This window comes from Scleropages formosus, chromosome 10 (assembly GCF_900964775.1).
Source record: "Scleropages formosus chromosome 10, fSclFor1.1, whole genome shotgun sequence".
In the NCBI taxonomy this organism is placed as follows: domain Eukaryota; kingdom Metazoa; phylum Chordata; class Actinopteri; order Osteoglossiformes; family Osteoglossidae; genus Scleropages; species Scleropages formosus.
The window spans coordinates 8,123,209-8,139,044 of NC_041815.1; the positions used below are offsets into that span (position 1 = coordinate 8,123,209).

Here is a 15,836-nt window from a genome sequence, read left to right on the forward strand (position 1 = left end):
AATTGGCATAATTATTTTTTGTTTTTATGTTATCACGTCACGAGATGAAAACAGCACATACATACAACAATACGTTAAAACAAAGGCAAAAAGCTGCAATATTTCACATGTGAAGAAAGGGAAAAATGTGATTTTCATACGGTGAACAATTAGGAGTTGTTGTGAATTTGAGAAACTTTGGTGTTACTGCAGAAATTGTGCTTACACAGCACGAGTTACATATGAGGAGTCACGTGACTCACCCCTGAAATCTCTTCCCTTCTCTGCAGGCAGAGACACATAAACAGTGGAGAAGACAGAGGGCTGAAGAGAGAAGGGCTTTTGGAAGAGCCAGGGAGGCAGTAAGCAAGACGTCTGTCTGTCCATGCTGGTGTAGGGAGGTGCAATGGAGATCTCCAGCACACTGGTCCTAGCAGGACTTGTTTCGGTTCTGCTGCTCTATTTCAGCTGGAGAGGGGGGAGAAGAAATGTTCGTCTGCCCCCAGGTCCAAAACCTTTACCCCTTCTGGGGAATTTGTTGCAGATGGAAAAGAGAGCTCCTATCAAGAGCTTCGTTAAGGTGAGACATGCAGAGTGGCCTCTGAGTAGTTAATTCAGGTTAATGCAGGTTTCATTTCTGGAAGATCTTGAGTACTCCAAGCTCCTGTCGCACTCTGGGGTTCCATCTGGTCTATTGTTTAACTATAAATTACCCAAATGCTCCCAGTGTCATTAACCTGTTTCCTTAGTACCAACAAAAGAACAAAATATTATTTGTGGACAGTGGCGCATATCCCACACATTATGATTAACAGTTTCTTTTATCAAGTTTTACATTGTTGTCCTCAGTTTTCAGGAATGATTCGCTTACTTGTTTGATATTGCGCAACTTGCGCTGTGTGTTTCAGTGCAAGTTTGTTGTATGCTTTCATATTTTGTACATTCAAGGAGGGACTAAGAATCTATCTTTCAGACCCACTTCTTACCTGATCTCCTAACTGCTGTATACACTTGCATCACATCATCTGTCATGATCAACTTTGTATTTCCTATCAGATCTGTAGGCAGCAGCATGTGTAACATGTGCCAGGAAAAAATGTTGGCATTGGATAGAATCTGGGTTGTGCTTCAACAATCGCATGTCCGCATGTAAACCTCAGTCTGCTGTGAAGTGCACTGTTGTTTCCTTTGGGTTGTAGGTCACTTCGGAGGAAAGTATTTGCTAAATGAATAAATGTTCTGTAAATATAAATGTATGTAACCAATATCTTGAGGTAGTGGAGTATTAGTCGATCAACTGATTCTGCGTGTTCTTCTGTGTACAAGTCAGTGTTCTTTCTGTGTTGTTGTTCATACTGGTCTGGACCTGTGTATAACCCCTTTCTTTTCAGTTCAGTAAGATATATGGCCCAGTGGTCACTGTGTACATTGGACCTCAACGAGCTGTGATTTTGGTGGGTTATAAAACGGTGAAGGAGGCCTTGTGTGACCAGTCAGATGATTTTGCTGACCGAGCTCCTATTCCATCCCTGTATAAAGTTGTGAGAGGCTATGGTAAGAAGTGTTCACATTTACATATTTAAACTTTTTATGTATACTTCTCATTCCTGCTGTAAAACCCTTGAACAGGATACTTACCCTGAATTCCTCCAGTAAAAATTATGCTACTCTATAGATGGACAAGTCATTGTAAGTAGCTTAGTGCACAAACTTAACATTGCAAGTTGCCTTGGATCTGCTAAATGATGATTATTAATAATGGTGATGAATAATAGTGATGGAATTGCTAGATTAAACTGTAAGCCTTTTTGTTTTCATCTTACAGTACATTCCTTCTGTTTCTTGACTCCAATAGGTTTAGTTGCCAGTAATGGAGAACGCTGGCGGCAGCTGAGACGATTCACATTGAGCACACTCAGGGACTTTGGTATGGGACGCAAGACCATGGAGGAGTGGATTCTGGAGGAGAGCAAATACTTGATTGACGGCTTCTCCAATACAGACTGTGAGTATGATGTGAGGGGTTGGCTCTATGTGTTTCTAGGAGGAGGTGGATTGATGTTCTGTGAGTCTAGAAGGAGGTACAAATGTGAAGGAGCAAACCAGATTTTGGACAAACTGCTAGTTAAATTGATTAATTGGAAAAAAGTTGAAAACATTACAGTAGTGAAGTAGATTGCTTTGTGCAGTTCAGGGTTTAGTTTTTCATGGTGAGTTCCAGTGTTACAGTATGTGTTCTCCTCTCACTCCAACACAACCACCAGCATCTCCTTGTGACCCCACCTACATCTTGGGTCGAGCTGTGTCCAATGTGATCTGCTCCCTCGTCTTTGGCCAACGATTTGAGTACCAGGACAACAGATTCCTGCGCCTTCTCCAAATTCTCAATGCAATACTACGTTTTGGCAGCAGTCCCTCGGGTTCGGTATGAATAAAAGAAGATAAAAAATCTTTCCAACCTGTCTTTTCATCTGTTTGTCTGCTATGCATAAATTATATTTATGTGGTGCTGCATTACACTTTTCAGTAACATTTCCAATGTCTTACCTTCCAACCACAGCTGTACAATACCTTTCCTCGACTGATGGACCACCTGCCTGGGCATCACCATAAAATTTTTGCTGAAGTAGATGAGCTTAAGGCTTTCATCATCGAGAAAATCCACCAACATGAAGAGACCCTGAGCCCTCATTCACCCCGAGACTTCATTGACTGCTTCCTTATTAAACTCAAGCAGGTATAGAGAGTTAGACTTTGTGATGTTCATCTTTTGGTGTAACAAAGAGCCTTGTGTATTGTACCACACTTGAGTCAAAGAGAAAATGGGTTGTGTTACTACATCCTATCCATCATCATGGTGCTGTCTGCAGTAATGGTCCTAACTGTGTTTCACTTTTCAGGAGAAGGATAATCCATCCACTGAATTCCATTATGACAACATGGTAGCAACTGTCCTCAACCTTTTCCTGGCTGGAACTGAGACTACCAGCACAACCCTCAGATACGCCCTGATGATGCTCATCAAATACCCAGGAATACAAGGTAATGCACTTCTCAGTTGAGGATGAGAATTGCCTTAAAAGTCACAACATAATTTTTAAAAACTTTGGTCCCAGTTTGATAACACACTTCTTAACACATTATAATAGCAATTGTAATTTAATTTCATACTGAGATTCAGTGCTGCATTATGTTTTGAGCTAATATTTGCGCTAATTTAATTTTGAAAAATTAACTCATATTCCTAAGTAAACTTTGTTCAATGTCTATGAATTCTTGACCTTTCCTTGTAATTACCCATATCCAAATTAGGGAAAAGCATGATTCAAATCATGTTAAACCTGGTAAAAACTTGAGGACTTGCTTAAATTTTTATTAAAGCATACCTATTGTGGTGAAAATATGGATAAATTTATTTTTCAGACAGATGTCAATTCATTTTAAATTAACTGATCATTCATATAACTGGGCGCGGTGGCGTAGTGGCGCAGTGGCGCAGTGGGTTGGACCGGATTCTGCTCTCTAGTGGGTCTGGGGTTCGAGTCCCGCTTGGGCTGCCTTGTGACGGACTGGCGTCCTGTCCTGGGTGTGTCCCCTCCCCTTCCGGCCTTACACCCTGAGTTGCCGGGTAGGCTCCAGTTCCCTGTGACCCCGTATGGGACAAGCGGTTCAGAAAATGTGTGTGTGTGTGTGTGTGTGTGTGTGTGTGTTTGTATTTCTATCATTGTGAGGGCCAACTTAAGAATACACACCAACAGAGTGAGGTCCGTTTGCAAAGTGAGGTCCGAAACCCCGGTCCTCACAACGTAAACTGTGGAATAGTGTTAAGGGGCGTGCCTAGAAGCTCCTGGCAAAATTTCTCATTGGTCCTTACCTTGTCCGTAATGTTGGAAAACTGGTGTGTGTGTGTATGACGTTTCTGCTCTCTAGCGCCATTACCTCACACACACTGTGGAACTGCAGGTTTAATGTTCGCTTATTTGTGATTGGCTGCTGTGGGAAGCCGATTTTTCTGATTGGGCAAAACAATAGCTATTTCTTGATTGGCTAGTACTAGACCGATATTTGCATAAACATGTTTAATACGTTATATTCAGTCTCTTATTCGGGTTTGAAGTGAATCGCGCATAAATTATTTATAGGATTTTTTTTGGTAGGGCAAGAAACTCTATGCGGATGTATCTTAAGCTGCACGCTGTTGATGAAGGGTTTCTCAGATTTTAGCATGTTGCGCTGTAGATATCTGTTTGCAAACTCAGCAAGTCCGAATTCAGCTAAATAAAGGTTGAAGGGAATGCATTAAGATTTATAATTTTATAATGTTTTAAACAGACTTTGAGTACATTTTTACATTTTATACAAATGTTTAAAAATTGTCTGCTTTAAACAATTTATAAATTATAATTTGTAAATTATATTTAATTTAAATGTGTGTGTGTTTATATATGAGATTGCTATGCGCCTTTAAATTTCTAATGTTTTTCACTCATGAGAAACGTACAATTACGTGTGTTCAAACGTTTCACTGCTAGTATATCATATTTTATAAAATTAATCCAATCTGAACACCAGATACATTTTTTCATATTGTGCAAGTGGGCTACATTCCTAGTTCAGTTATTGCTGAAAGTTGTCTGCTAGAGAGAACCAAACTTAAGCAGGAATACTGAGGCGCTTTCAGTTCGTGGCAGTACTCATTTTGATACATTGTACCGACTTGTGGGAGGGGTCAGGAGGCATGAACTTTTCACCTTAGAGCAGATACCTGGCATTTCAACAGCAGTTTACTCAAGCAGGTCTGCTTCTGGATTTAAGTGCTTATTACACACACATTTAAGAAAATCTGACAAAAAGCCTGAAATATGGTAAACATTTGAAAATCATATTGCTTAGAAACATTTACATTAATGATACCCTTCGAATTATACAAACTAAATTTACTTAAATTACCTAAGCTAAGCAATGACTGTAATCAAACATGCTATCATTATTATGGTAAATCGGGTGGTGTCCATTTAAAATAAAAATATAATTGTCAAAAACCATACAGATCTCAAAATAACACTCTTAGTTAAAGAAACTACTGGAGAAGTATAAAGGTCCCTTAACCCCTGTGCTGTTCCGGTCTGTGAGACCCATTTTCTTTGAAGAAGTTAAGGGGGTGGTATGGTGGCACAGTGAGTAGCACTGGTGTTTCACAGCGCCTGGGTAGTACACAAGAATGTGGGTTTGATCCCTGCTCAGTCTGTGTGGAGTTTATATGTTCTCCATCTGTTTGTTTCTTCTGAGTGCTCTGGTTTCCTCCCACAGTCCAAAGATATGCTGTTCAGGTTCCCCCATAGTGTGTGTGTGTTTCACTGATGCATGGATGAGTAACCTCTTGTAAGCAGTGTAAGTTACCTTGGTGAATAAAGTGTGTGGGCTAGTAACACTACATAGTATCTGTTGTAAGTTGCTTTGGACAAAAAGTGTCTGCTAAGTGAATACATGTAGGGGAGAAATTTTTATTGAGGACATACTGTGACACCCCTCACACATTTATATTACACTGGTGGTGTTCATGTCTGCTAGACCTGGAAGCAATTAAGGTGTGGAAACTATAAAACAACAATAACACCACTTTAGAGGCATAGTTTCCAAGTACTCCAAACCTAATTCCATCAGACCAATCATTTACATAAACGTCAAACCATGAACACCCCATTCAAATCCTCCATACCTATCCAACTGCCAACAACACCTATCCCTCTCACACAGAATAACTAATCCCATCAGACCAATCATTTTTATCTCTTTTCAAAATGGAATTGAGTAGGAACACAAAAAATGAATAGCTTTGCATGTGTGGCTCCTTTCCAACAAGTATGGCAAAGGAAATCTGTTCAGATTGCCTTAGAAGTCATGTTAGAAAACAGAGAAGCCAAGGTGGAAAGAGCACTCACTTTCCATGATGACAATGGAAGGAACAATAAGGAAAAGCAAGCAGAAGGAAAGACAGAAGGAGTAGATAACTTGTATAAGTCGGTGAGTGGCTACACCTGTAAAAGAAGAACCCTACACTACAAACCCCACTTGTAATATTTTTCAATATCTTGGACGTCTCCGCTTACAATGCATTTGTCATCTGGATGGCACTGAATCCAAATTCAGGAACGCTCCAGAGGAGAGGACTCTTTCAATTTACTTCATTTTTATGTAGCGCCTTTCGCAGCGAGATGCCTCAAGGCACTCTACAGGTTACAGGTGTTATCATTGGAACAAAAGCTACCGAATACATGTTGGAAATTTTCCACCAGATATTCGTACCAAAGACATTGAAGATGTGTTCTATAAATACAGGGAAATCCGGGACATCAACCTGAAAAATTGCCAAGGGGGACCTCCGTTCACCTTTGTGGAGTTTGATGACCAAAGAGATGCCAAGGACATGGTGTATGGAAGGGACAGCTATGACTATGATGGTTACTGCCTTCGTGTGGCATTCCCCAGAAGTGGAAGGGGGACTGGAAACGGTGGCATTGCCCAGGGGCTGATATGGACCCCCATCCAGACGATCTGAGCACCGTGTAATCGTTTCAGGGCTTCCTCCGAACAGCAGGATCTAAAGGATCACATGCGTAAAGCGGATCATTCATGTTACTCTGACGTTTTCTGAGATGGAACTGGAGTTGTAGAGTGTGTTCACAAAGACCCTTTCTTCAAGAGCTGGACAAAAAATTGGTAACACTTCAAATCCAGAACATAGACAACACATCACAAGGACCCCTGCTTCTGCAGCCATTGTGAGGAGGATTCAGGAGGAGGATGTTGGAGCCACAAGACCACCAACTGCAGAACCTGAAGTAAATGTAGGTGGTGTTGCCTGAATATATATCTGTGTATATATATTATATATGTTAGAATAGAGACACTTTAAGATATGTTAGTAGACTTTTAGAACTAACCAGTGTTTTTATCATTCTAGGTTGCTGTTAGTAGCAGCAAGAGGGAATGCAATGTTTGTGGACCCAATAAGGACAAGAAGACACAGTTTGGATGCATCAAGTGCAAAAAATACAATTGCCATAGACTCACTGTAAAACTGTCCTCCATGTGGTGTGTAGATGTTATGAATTTGTGTTCAACTTGGGCTCATTATATCATTTCAATATAACACTGTAAGTCAGCTTTGTTCTTTCAATTCATTCAGTTCAATACAATAAACATCAATAGCTCTGGAAACATTGTCTTATTCATATTTGTTCAAGATTAATATGATATATTCCACCTATCCCTTGATTATTATTAATTGCTACACAGAAATCACATTTTATCATAAGACTCAAATAGCACTTTTTTTGAAAAATTTAATCTATCAGAAGTAAATAGTAAACATTAAACAGATTTGCTGTCTATATTATTTATAAGTAAGATAAAGTCAACATCTGTTAAGTAGTTTGACATAAAATGTTTTGGTTTTGTTGTTTTTAAAACCAACTAATATTGTGCTGGGTCTACCAGACCCATGAACACCAGCTGAGTAACAAAAAGAGAACAGGACACAAGGGTTAACTAACGGGGCCTCTCAAATTGATACAATGTATGGCCATTGCCTAGGAAACAGGGTGGAGCTTGGAGCCAGGATAGAAGTAAATGTGAGGAACTTGACTAAATGTGCATGTTTGCTGTTAAGAGCAGAAACTTAAGAATTTCATCAAAAACTTTGGCAGGTGAGCTTTTACATTTTACTTTGCTTTATGAACTAAATGTGTTCACGTGTGCTGGCCAGAGTAATGTAATATATTTATAAGAACTCCCTTCTCATCATGCTGGTGAGATGTGGGTGACATGGTGGTACAGTGAGTAGCACTGCTGTGGCTGTGTGGTGTGAGAGGACATGGGTTTGATCCCCACTCAGTCTGTGTGGAGTTTGCATGTTTCCTCTGGGTGCTCCAGTTTCCTCCCACAGTCCAAAGACATGGTTCACCCATAGTGTGTGAGTGACACAGAGAGAGAGTGTGTTCCACTGATGTTTGGATGAATGACACATTGTAAGTAGTGTATCTAGCAGTGTAAGTTACCATGGTGGATAAGGTGTGTGGGCTAGTAACACTACATAGTATCCATTGTAAGTTGCTTTGGACAAAAGTTTCTGCTAAGTGAATAAATGTAATGTAAATGTGTCTTCCTCAATCTTGGGTCCTCTACCAGAGAGCTGGGAGTTTAAGGTTAAAAGATGAATATTAGATAGAATTTCAGATTGTATTTCCAGGTATTTTAAATTATTTTAAATGTGTTTTCATATCAGTAATTAAATTATTTTAGAAATTCCTGTTTTGATATCAAAATTTGACATTCTTGATACTTGTCAATAAGCCAGATGATAAAAAAAATTTGTTTTAAAACTTATCTATCCCTTTTACAGTATATGTATTCATTATCAGTCCAAATGCTTACAGATGTGTTTGTTACTTTAGGTCAATGTCAGAAAAAAATCTGAATCTGAATCAGAAAAAATCAAAATCTAAAATGGAACGTGGAGTTGCTAGTAATTTAGATGAAGTCTCACGTGAAAATCCATCAGAGAGCAGGGAGACGTCAGAGCAGGGTGCAGATGATAATTTTGCGGAAGAATTTGAAGAGTCAGTCTCTAGCGGGTCAGAATATCAACCATCTAACAGTAAGTCTGACTCCTCATCAGAATGTTTTGATTGTGACCAAACTACTCTGAACTCTCAGCCGCCTACAGTCGGACACTTTAGTAAAAAATCAATAACTGTAAAACAAACGAACAAGACATTGGAAGGCAAGCGGAAATGGGACAAAAAACACTATTGTGTTTATTGTCATAAACCAAACACAAAAATGGCTCGTCACCTCGAACGATGGCACTCAACAGAGGTAGAAGTGGCACATGCTTTGAGCTTTAACAAAGGTTCAAACCCTAGAAAGAAATTGCTTGAAAAACTTCGCAGCAAGGGGGACTATTATCATAACCTTAAAGTTCTCAAAGAGGGTTGTGGTGAACTTGTCACTTGGAAACAACCTTCAACTAGTACATCTGCAAGTGATTATCTTCCCTGTCAGCACTGTCTTGGTTTTTTCTTGAAGAAGGACCTTTGGAGGCATGAAGGCTCTTGCAGACTTAGGGTAGAGTCTAAGTCTTGTATAAGAAAGCGAGTACAAGCAGCATCCATGCATCTTGTTCCTTTACCTGATGAGGATGTTGGAGAGTGCAAAGTAATATTACTTAAGATGCAATGTGATGAAATTTCTATGCATGTGAAAAGTGATAAATTAATATGTAAATATGGGAATATGCTTTATATAAAGCATGGTCATGACAACACACAGCATGCATACATTGCTCAAAAAATGCGAGAACTTGGAAGGTTAGTCATGGCAGTAGGGCAACTTGATAGTAGTGTAAAAACACTTCAGGACTTAATCGTGCCATCAAGATTCAGACTTGTCATTGATGGTGTCAAGAAAGTGAGTGGGTTTAATGCTGGTAAAAACAAGTTTGCAACACCATCTTTGGCTCTCAAAATTGGATACTCCCTGAAGAAGTGTGCTGAGATTGCAGTCGGTGAAGCTTTAATGGGAGAAGACAAAGAAACAGAAGAAAGGGCAAAGAGTTTTATTAAGCTTCACGATGCACAATGGAGGTCTTATATATCTAGCCATGCCCTGTCCTCTCTTCATCAGAATAAGTGGAACAAGCCAGATGTCATCCCTCTTACAGAAGATGTCTGTAAACTCCAGAAATTTCTTCAGAAGACTGAAGAAAATGCAAAGCAGGAACTAGAAAAGAACCCTAGTCCATCAGCCTGGAGGAGCTTATGTGAGACATTACTGGCTGAAGTCATACTCTTTAATCGGAGAAGAGAAGGAGAAGCTGCCAAAATGCTTCTGGAAGTGTATGAAACTCGAAGCACTGCCCCAGTAAACGCAGATGTGTATAACAGCCTTACAAAACTGGAACAGACGCTTTGCGATAAATTAACGAGAATAGAAATCAGGGGGAAAAGAGGCAGAAAGGTGCCTGTGCTACTAACAGAACAGATGGTGTCATCTTTGGAAGTTTTAAGGAAGACAAGAGAAGATGTAGGAGTTCCACAGGCCAATCCTTATGTTTTTGCCAGAGTGGAAGCTCTGAGCCACATCAGAGGTTCTGACTGCCTACGGAAGTTCAGTCACATCAGTGGGGCAAAGCATCCTGAATATCTAACCTCCACCAAACTAAGAAAACATGTAGGAACATTATGTCAGATAATGAACCTCAAAGAAAATGAGCTAGAGCAAGTTGCTAGATTTATGGGACATGATATCAGAGTTCATAGAGATTTTTACAGACTTCAAGAGAACACCCTGCAGCTTGCCAAAATGAGTAAATTACTGTTAGTGATGGAGAAAGATGCTGCCACATACAAAGGAAAGTCTTTGGATGAAATTAATCTTTCAGCTGAAGGTAATGCATAAGAATAGTATTTGAAATGCTATAATAGTTTTCATAATATGCAAATGTAAACAAAAGTGTAATACTCTTAATCTGTCTTTGTTTTGATCAGTTATCCAAGTCACATTTCTATCTCTTTCCTAGAATGTAGAGTAAGAATCTATTATAGTCAAGCACCTTGCAGATCTACAGGTTTACAAAAATTATTTGATTAAAAACTAATCTTATTCTGTAGATCCTAGACAAGTGCTTGCTACTGACTCAATAATGTTTTAAACGTATTAATCAAAATACAGTCGTCGAGTGTAGCTCTACAGTGTTGGACAATATTTAAAAACACTAACCATAAAGTTTGATCATTTTACATTAAGAAGTGGCTATTTTATTACTTCCCTTGTGTACTTTGTTTTGAAATTAATTTCTCTCTGCAGAAGATAGTGACAGTGATGATGAGACTAGACCATTAGAGTCTGGATTACAAAAGGAGACAGGTTTGTTTTGATGTTCATTTAAATAATGTCCAGTCCACGCATCAGTCAGGTAATAATAATAGCCTCCTTGAATGCAAAAAACATATGTAAACAAATGTAAAGTAATGCCGTTTTTACCAGCTTTTTGATCTCCTAGGAAAAAATATATTTTATGTCTGTGTGTGTGTTCTATGTTAAGACACAGAAGGTCAGGTGATTGAGGAGGATTCTCATGTACCGAGTACCCAAAAAGTACAATCCTCCAGCCAAAGCAGAGAGACAGGTTGGCTTTTTTGGCACTGTAAATGCTGAATAAATAAGCAAAATTAAGCATTTTGATATTAGGTAATATCTGCACAACAGACTTCACTTTGTATAATGCCACCAATGTATACTAGATAACAATAAGCAGATACCATATTTTATGCTGAGAAATTTTAATGCATTTTTTTCTCTAAAATGAAATGTGTACTAAATGTCACTGGACTGAAATTTTTAAAAGTACACAGGCCATTGCATATAAGTCGCAGCAGTCACTGTTATTAGGACTGTTATAATATTATGAATAGAACAAAGATTTTATTTTGGTTTTTCAGAACGACGGAAGGTGACAAAAAGGCCGTGGACAAATGAGGAGCAGGCTGCAGTTAAAAAACACCTGAGCAAATTTATTTCTGTTATGAGAGTGCCAGGGAAGAGTGAATGTGATGCTTGTATCCAAGCTGAACCAGCACTTAGCCACAGAACCTGGAAAGATGTAAAAAATTTTGTCTACAACCAAATTCAGTCCATTAAAAAAGGCAGAGGAACACCCTTATTTGGGACCACAGCAGTAAAGGGAAAAACCAGAATTTCAGTCTCAACAGAGAAGATAATCAGTCAAAAACGCAAGGATAGCGAAGGTGCAGAGAGTCTGAGTTGTGATGTCAATACAGGCTGCTCAAGGAAAAAGCTTAGGAAGACAAAGTAAAATAGTTGATGGCATAATTTTGACATGTTTACTTAAAAAAAAAAAAAGTAGAAATTTTAATTTATGGCTTGACTTGTTCTCAAAAATCATTTAACCATATTAGGAAATCCATTGCGATTCAGTAAAGAGTATTTTTTTTGGTACTATGGTATTTTAGTTTGTCTTGAAATATTATAAAACTTGCTCTGCATAGTTGTTTTGAGTTGTTTTGAAAGTGGAATTCCTGAGTGTTACTTCATTTTCTCTGGTTGGGCTTGTTGCATAAATTAAATGTTAGCATTAGCATTTTATCGTGTGTGTGATTTTTTGGCGGACCTCACTTTTCACATAGCAACCACATGGTCCTCACTTTGATGGTCCACTACATAGACTATTTTTGTCAGAAATGTGCTAATTTGAAGTTGCAAGCTTCACCTTGGAGACCCCTAGAGGTAAAAAGCCTCTTGACACTGTTTCATAAAACATTCAGAAACCCTGGCCCTCACTTTGTCAGCAATTTATCACAGTCCTCACAATGATAGAAATACGAACCTGTGTGTGTGTGTGTGTGTGTGTGATTATTCATTTAATATGAGCTTAAGACTGTACTATATTCTTTTTTTAAATTTTATAAAATGATCTGAGTCATTCCATTAACATACACACTTGGAATCGTTTTTCTAATATTATGACTAAGTGGTTTTTCAAGTGAGGTTTCAGTTTAACAATGAACGCATCTCCAGTCTTCAGTTAACCCAGTCTGTGCATTATGATTTCAAGCCCTGCTGTCAACATTGTTTTTCAGCCTTGATATGCTTTTAAATGGCATTGCTAATTTTTTTTTATTTGATGTCCTAAATTTACAGAGAAGGTCCATCTTGAGATTGACACAGTAATTGGAAAAGATCGTCAACCAACAATGGAGGATAGAAAGTCCCTCCATTTTACAGATGCTGTGATCCATGAGGTGCAGCGTTACTTGGATTTGATCCCATTCAGCCTTCCTCATTGTGCTACTCATGACATTTCTTTCAGGGGCTACACCATTCCCAAGGTACCAGATGCATTAATCTGTTTTGTTCCTCCATTTTATTGTAATCCATATTCTCACTGGCAAGCAAATTCTTTTGTGTCATGAAAGTGATTCTTCTAGTCTACACTTGTGATTTTTCTTCACCTGAACTACATCAAAAGCATTGAAAATGTAAATACTAAGTTAGTCCAGCAGTATTCCATATTAAAATAATTTCTAATAACAGTATATTATAGCAAACGTCACCTGAAACTGTTTTTTTTTTTTTTTGTCCAACAGGGAACATTTATCATTCCATTTTTGCACTCTGTGTTGAGGGATGAAACGCAGTGGGAGTCTCCTTGGGCTTTTAAGCCAGGACACTTCCTGGATCACAATGGGAACTTCAAGAAGAACTCTGCTTTCATGGCCTTCTCTGGAGGTAGGTTATGTCCTCAACTTTACCTATTCCAAATGCCAGTCTATGCTATAGATATTTCAGAGGAGGGCAAGGGCTGGTGGCTCAAATTTGGCTCATAGCGATCAGTTGGACGATTTTCTCCAGCTTTCCTCTGTGACTGTGTTTGTATGAGAAACATGAGTCGTAGGAGCAAAGCAAATGGCACAGCGGGTAGCAGTTAATGCTTGTGCTTTACTTTGCTACCCCACTGTGATTCTGGATCTGGGATTCAATCCTGTGTAATCTGTGTGGAGTTTGTATATTCTTGCCCTGTTTGTGTGGTTTTCTTCCCACAGTCCAAAGACTTTGGTGAAAGATGGCAATGATAAACCATTTCTGTACCCTCTCTTACCATGAAAACCATGGCAGTGGTCACCATGAGTAAAATTTGACTTGATTGCGCTTACCCTACTTACATAAAGACAGCATTTGTAAAAACAGCAAATTGAGTGTTTTATTCTTTAGTGAACATCCTCTCTGATAGAATTGATTTCATTGAAACCAATGCCTGTGCTGTGTTTTCATGAAAGGACTGGTCTGACCTGACCTCATGTGTTTTATGGTAGTAAAAAAGAATTTGCTCTGTAACATGTCAACATTTGTCAACTGTGTCAGCTGTACATGACGCTGCTTAATCTAATTTGGAGTGCTTTTCTTTGTTCAGTTCTCCTTTGTGTTTTATCCCAGGTAAGCGGGTCTGTGCTGGGGAGTCCCTAGCAAGAATGGAACTCTTCCTTTTCCTCGTCACTTTACTGCAGCGCTTCACCTTCTCTTGTCCTGGGGGACCAGACAGCCTGGACCCTACCCCTGAATTTAGTAATTTTGGCAATTTGCCACGCCAGTACCAGCTCATCGCCACTCCTCGCTAACCACTACAGGGAGTGTGTGATAACATATCATATTGCATGCTAACACAGAGACCAAAGCATCAGTGAAGCAAGTTGTCAAAGGGATCAACAATCATATACAACTACTTGTATCTATGGCAAGAAAAATATATCAAAATGACTGTCAACTTTTTGTATTAAAAAAAATGGTATTAATACCCTCGAGCAAGGGGGCGCGGTGGCGCAGTGGGTTGGACCAGGTCCTGCTCTCCGGTGGGTCTGGGGTTCGGGTCCCGCTTGGGGTGCCTTGCGACGGACTGGCTTCCCGTCCTGGGTGTGTCCCCTCCCCCTCCGGCCTTACGCCCTGTGTTGCCGGGTAGGCTCCGGTTCCCCGTGACCCCGTATGGGACAAGCGGTTCAGAAAATGTATGTGTGTGTGTGTGCGCCCTCGAGCAAGGTACATACCCTAAATTGCTCCAGTAAAATTTCCTAGCTGTATAAATGGGTAAATAATTGCAAGTATTTTACCATTGTACGTGCTTTGGAGAAAAGCATCAGCTAAATGAATAAATGTAAATGTATTGTTTATGACTTTTGTCTCAAAAAATGTTGACGGAATGTTGACGTGTACCATTTCTTTCCTTTAGACAAGCAGTTAACAGTAATTGAATGAGTTAGTCATAGAGGTTGAAGATCAGATTCAGTACTTTATTTCCCTTTAAAAAAAAAAAAAAGTTTACAGGAATTTACCTGTCAAGATGAAAACAAAGGGAGGAATCTATATTTGTACCCACCCTTAATGGGGTGAGTACAACTTGTTCCAACTATGTCTTGATCAGTTGTGCTGCCATACAATACATTTACAATTGTACCTTATTTCACAAACACAACTGGGATCAGAAGTCTGTTTTTAACTAATCTCTAACCATTGTATCAGAGTCATGAACATTTCATGCAGCTTAATCCCTTGCTTTATTTACAGGTTAGGCTGTGTTAAAATAAATAAAGATATGAATGAAAAATTCACAAAAAGACTGTCATTTATTTTATTTTCATCAAAAGCTAATAGAACGCAAGGTCTTGGTGTTCCTCGAGCTGAAAACACAGTGCAAAACAGGTTATGACATGAACTGCACACTAGTTTTATTTCAGCATGAAGCAACCTGAATGAACGTCCACAACCTACTATTCAGTGTTCTGCTTCATACATACAAGACAATGGTGCGTTGTTTTTGTACATGAGAGAACACAGGAGAACGAAATAAAGGAGAACGAGTTGCAATGTACTGCAGGATTGCATGAGGAGAATGTAGTGTTTCACATGAAATGCTGACCATCTGTCTCATGGTATATTTCAATATCTGGTAATTTCCAGTTTCCAGTAAAAAAAAAAAGGTGGAATAATGAGCATAACCTCTTTTCTGAGTAGTTTCTGTATAAGTCTCAGATACAGCTATTTTTTATTTTTTTAATAAAGAGTGAGCTCACACCTGTCCAGCTCTAAAACAGTGCACCCTTGTCCCTCCCCCGTAGCACTATTCAAGTTTTTGTTGTATCTGAGTGTTTTGCTTCCCCTCTAATGGCAGAAGAAACACAGACAATACTTGCTCAGCAGAAATTTTAGAAAATAAAACTGTGAATCTGTAATCACAACTGTACTACATACACATTGACTGAAACCACTTGTCCCGAGCGGGGTCA

General features: G+C 39.1%; 1 protein-coding gene across 1 annotated transcript; it reads left to right on the forward strand.

Annotated features, from left to right (window-relative positions):
• Positions 1-273: 273 nt before the first annotated feature.
• Positions 274-14,360, forward strand: LOC114911669 (cytochrome P450 2C20-like). The gene is made up of 9 exons (XM_029255769.1): positions 274-559; positions 1,371-1,533; positions 1,835-1,984; positions 2,244-2,404; positions 2,540-2,716; positions 2,880-3,021; positions 12,703-12,890; positions 13,149-13,290; positions 13,996-14,360. The coding sequence occupies exons 1-9, from the start codon at positions 386-388 to the stop codon at positions 14,175-14,177; spliced, it is 1,479 nt and encodes a 492-aa protein (XP_029111602.1). The 5' UTR covers positions 274-385; the 3' UTR covers positions 14,178-14,360.
• Positions 14,361-15,836: the final 1,476 nt, after the last annotated feature.

Bases quoted from the DNA above. Each gene is read 5' to 3' on its own strand.
- LOC114911669 (XM_029255769.1), top strand. From the start codon at position 386: ATGGAGATCTCCAGCACACTGGTCCTAGCAGGACTTGTTTCGGTTCTG. The intron at 560-1,370 runs GTGAGACATGCA...CTTTCTTTTCAG, and splicing joins CTATCAAGAGCTTCGTTAAG to TTCAGTAAGATATATGGCCC. The intron at 2,405-2,539 runs GTATGAATAAAA...TTCCAACCACAG, and splicing joins GCAGCAGTCCCTCGGGTTCG to CTGTACAATACCTTTCCTCG.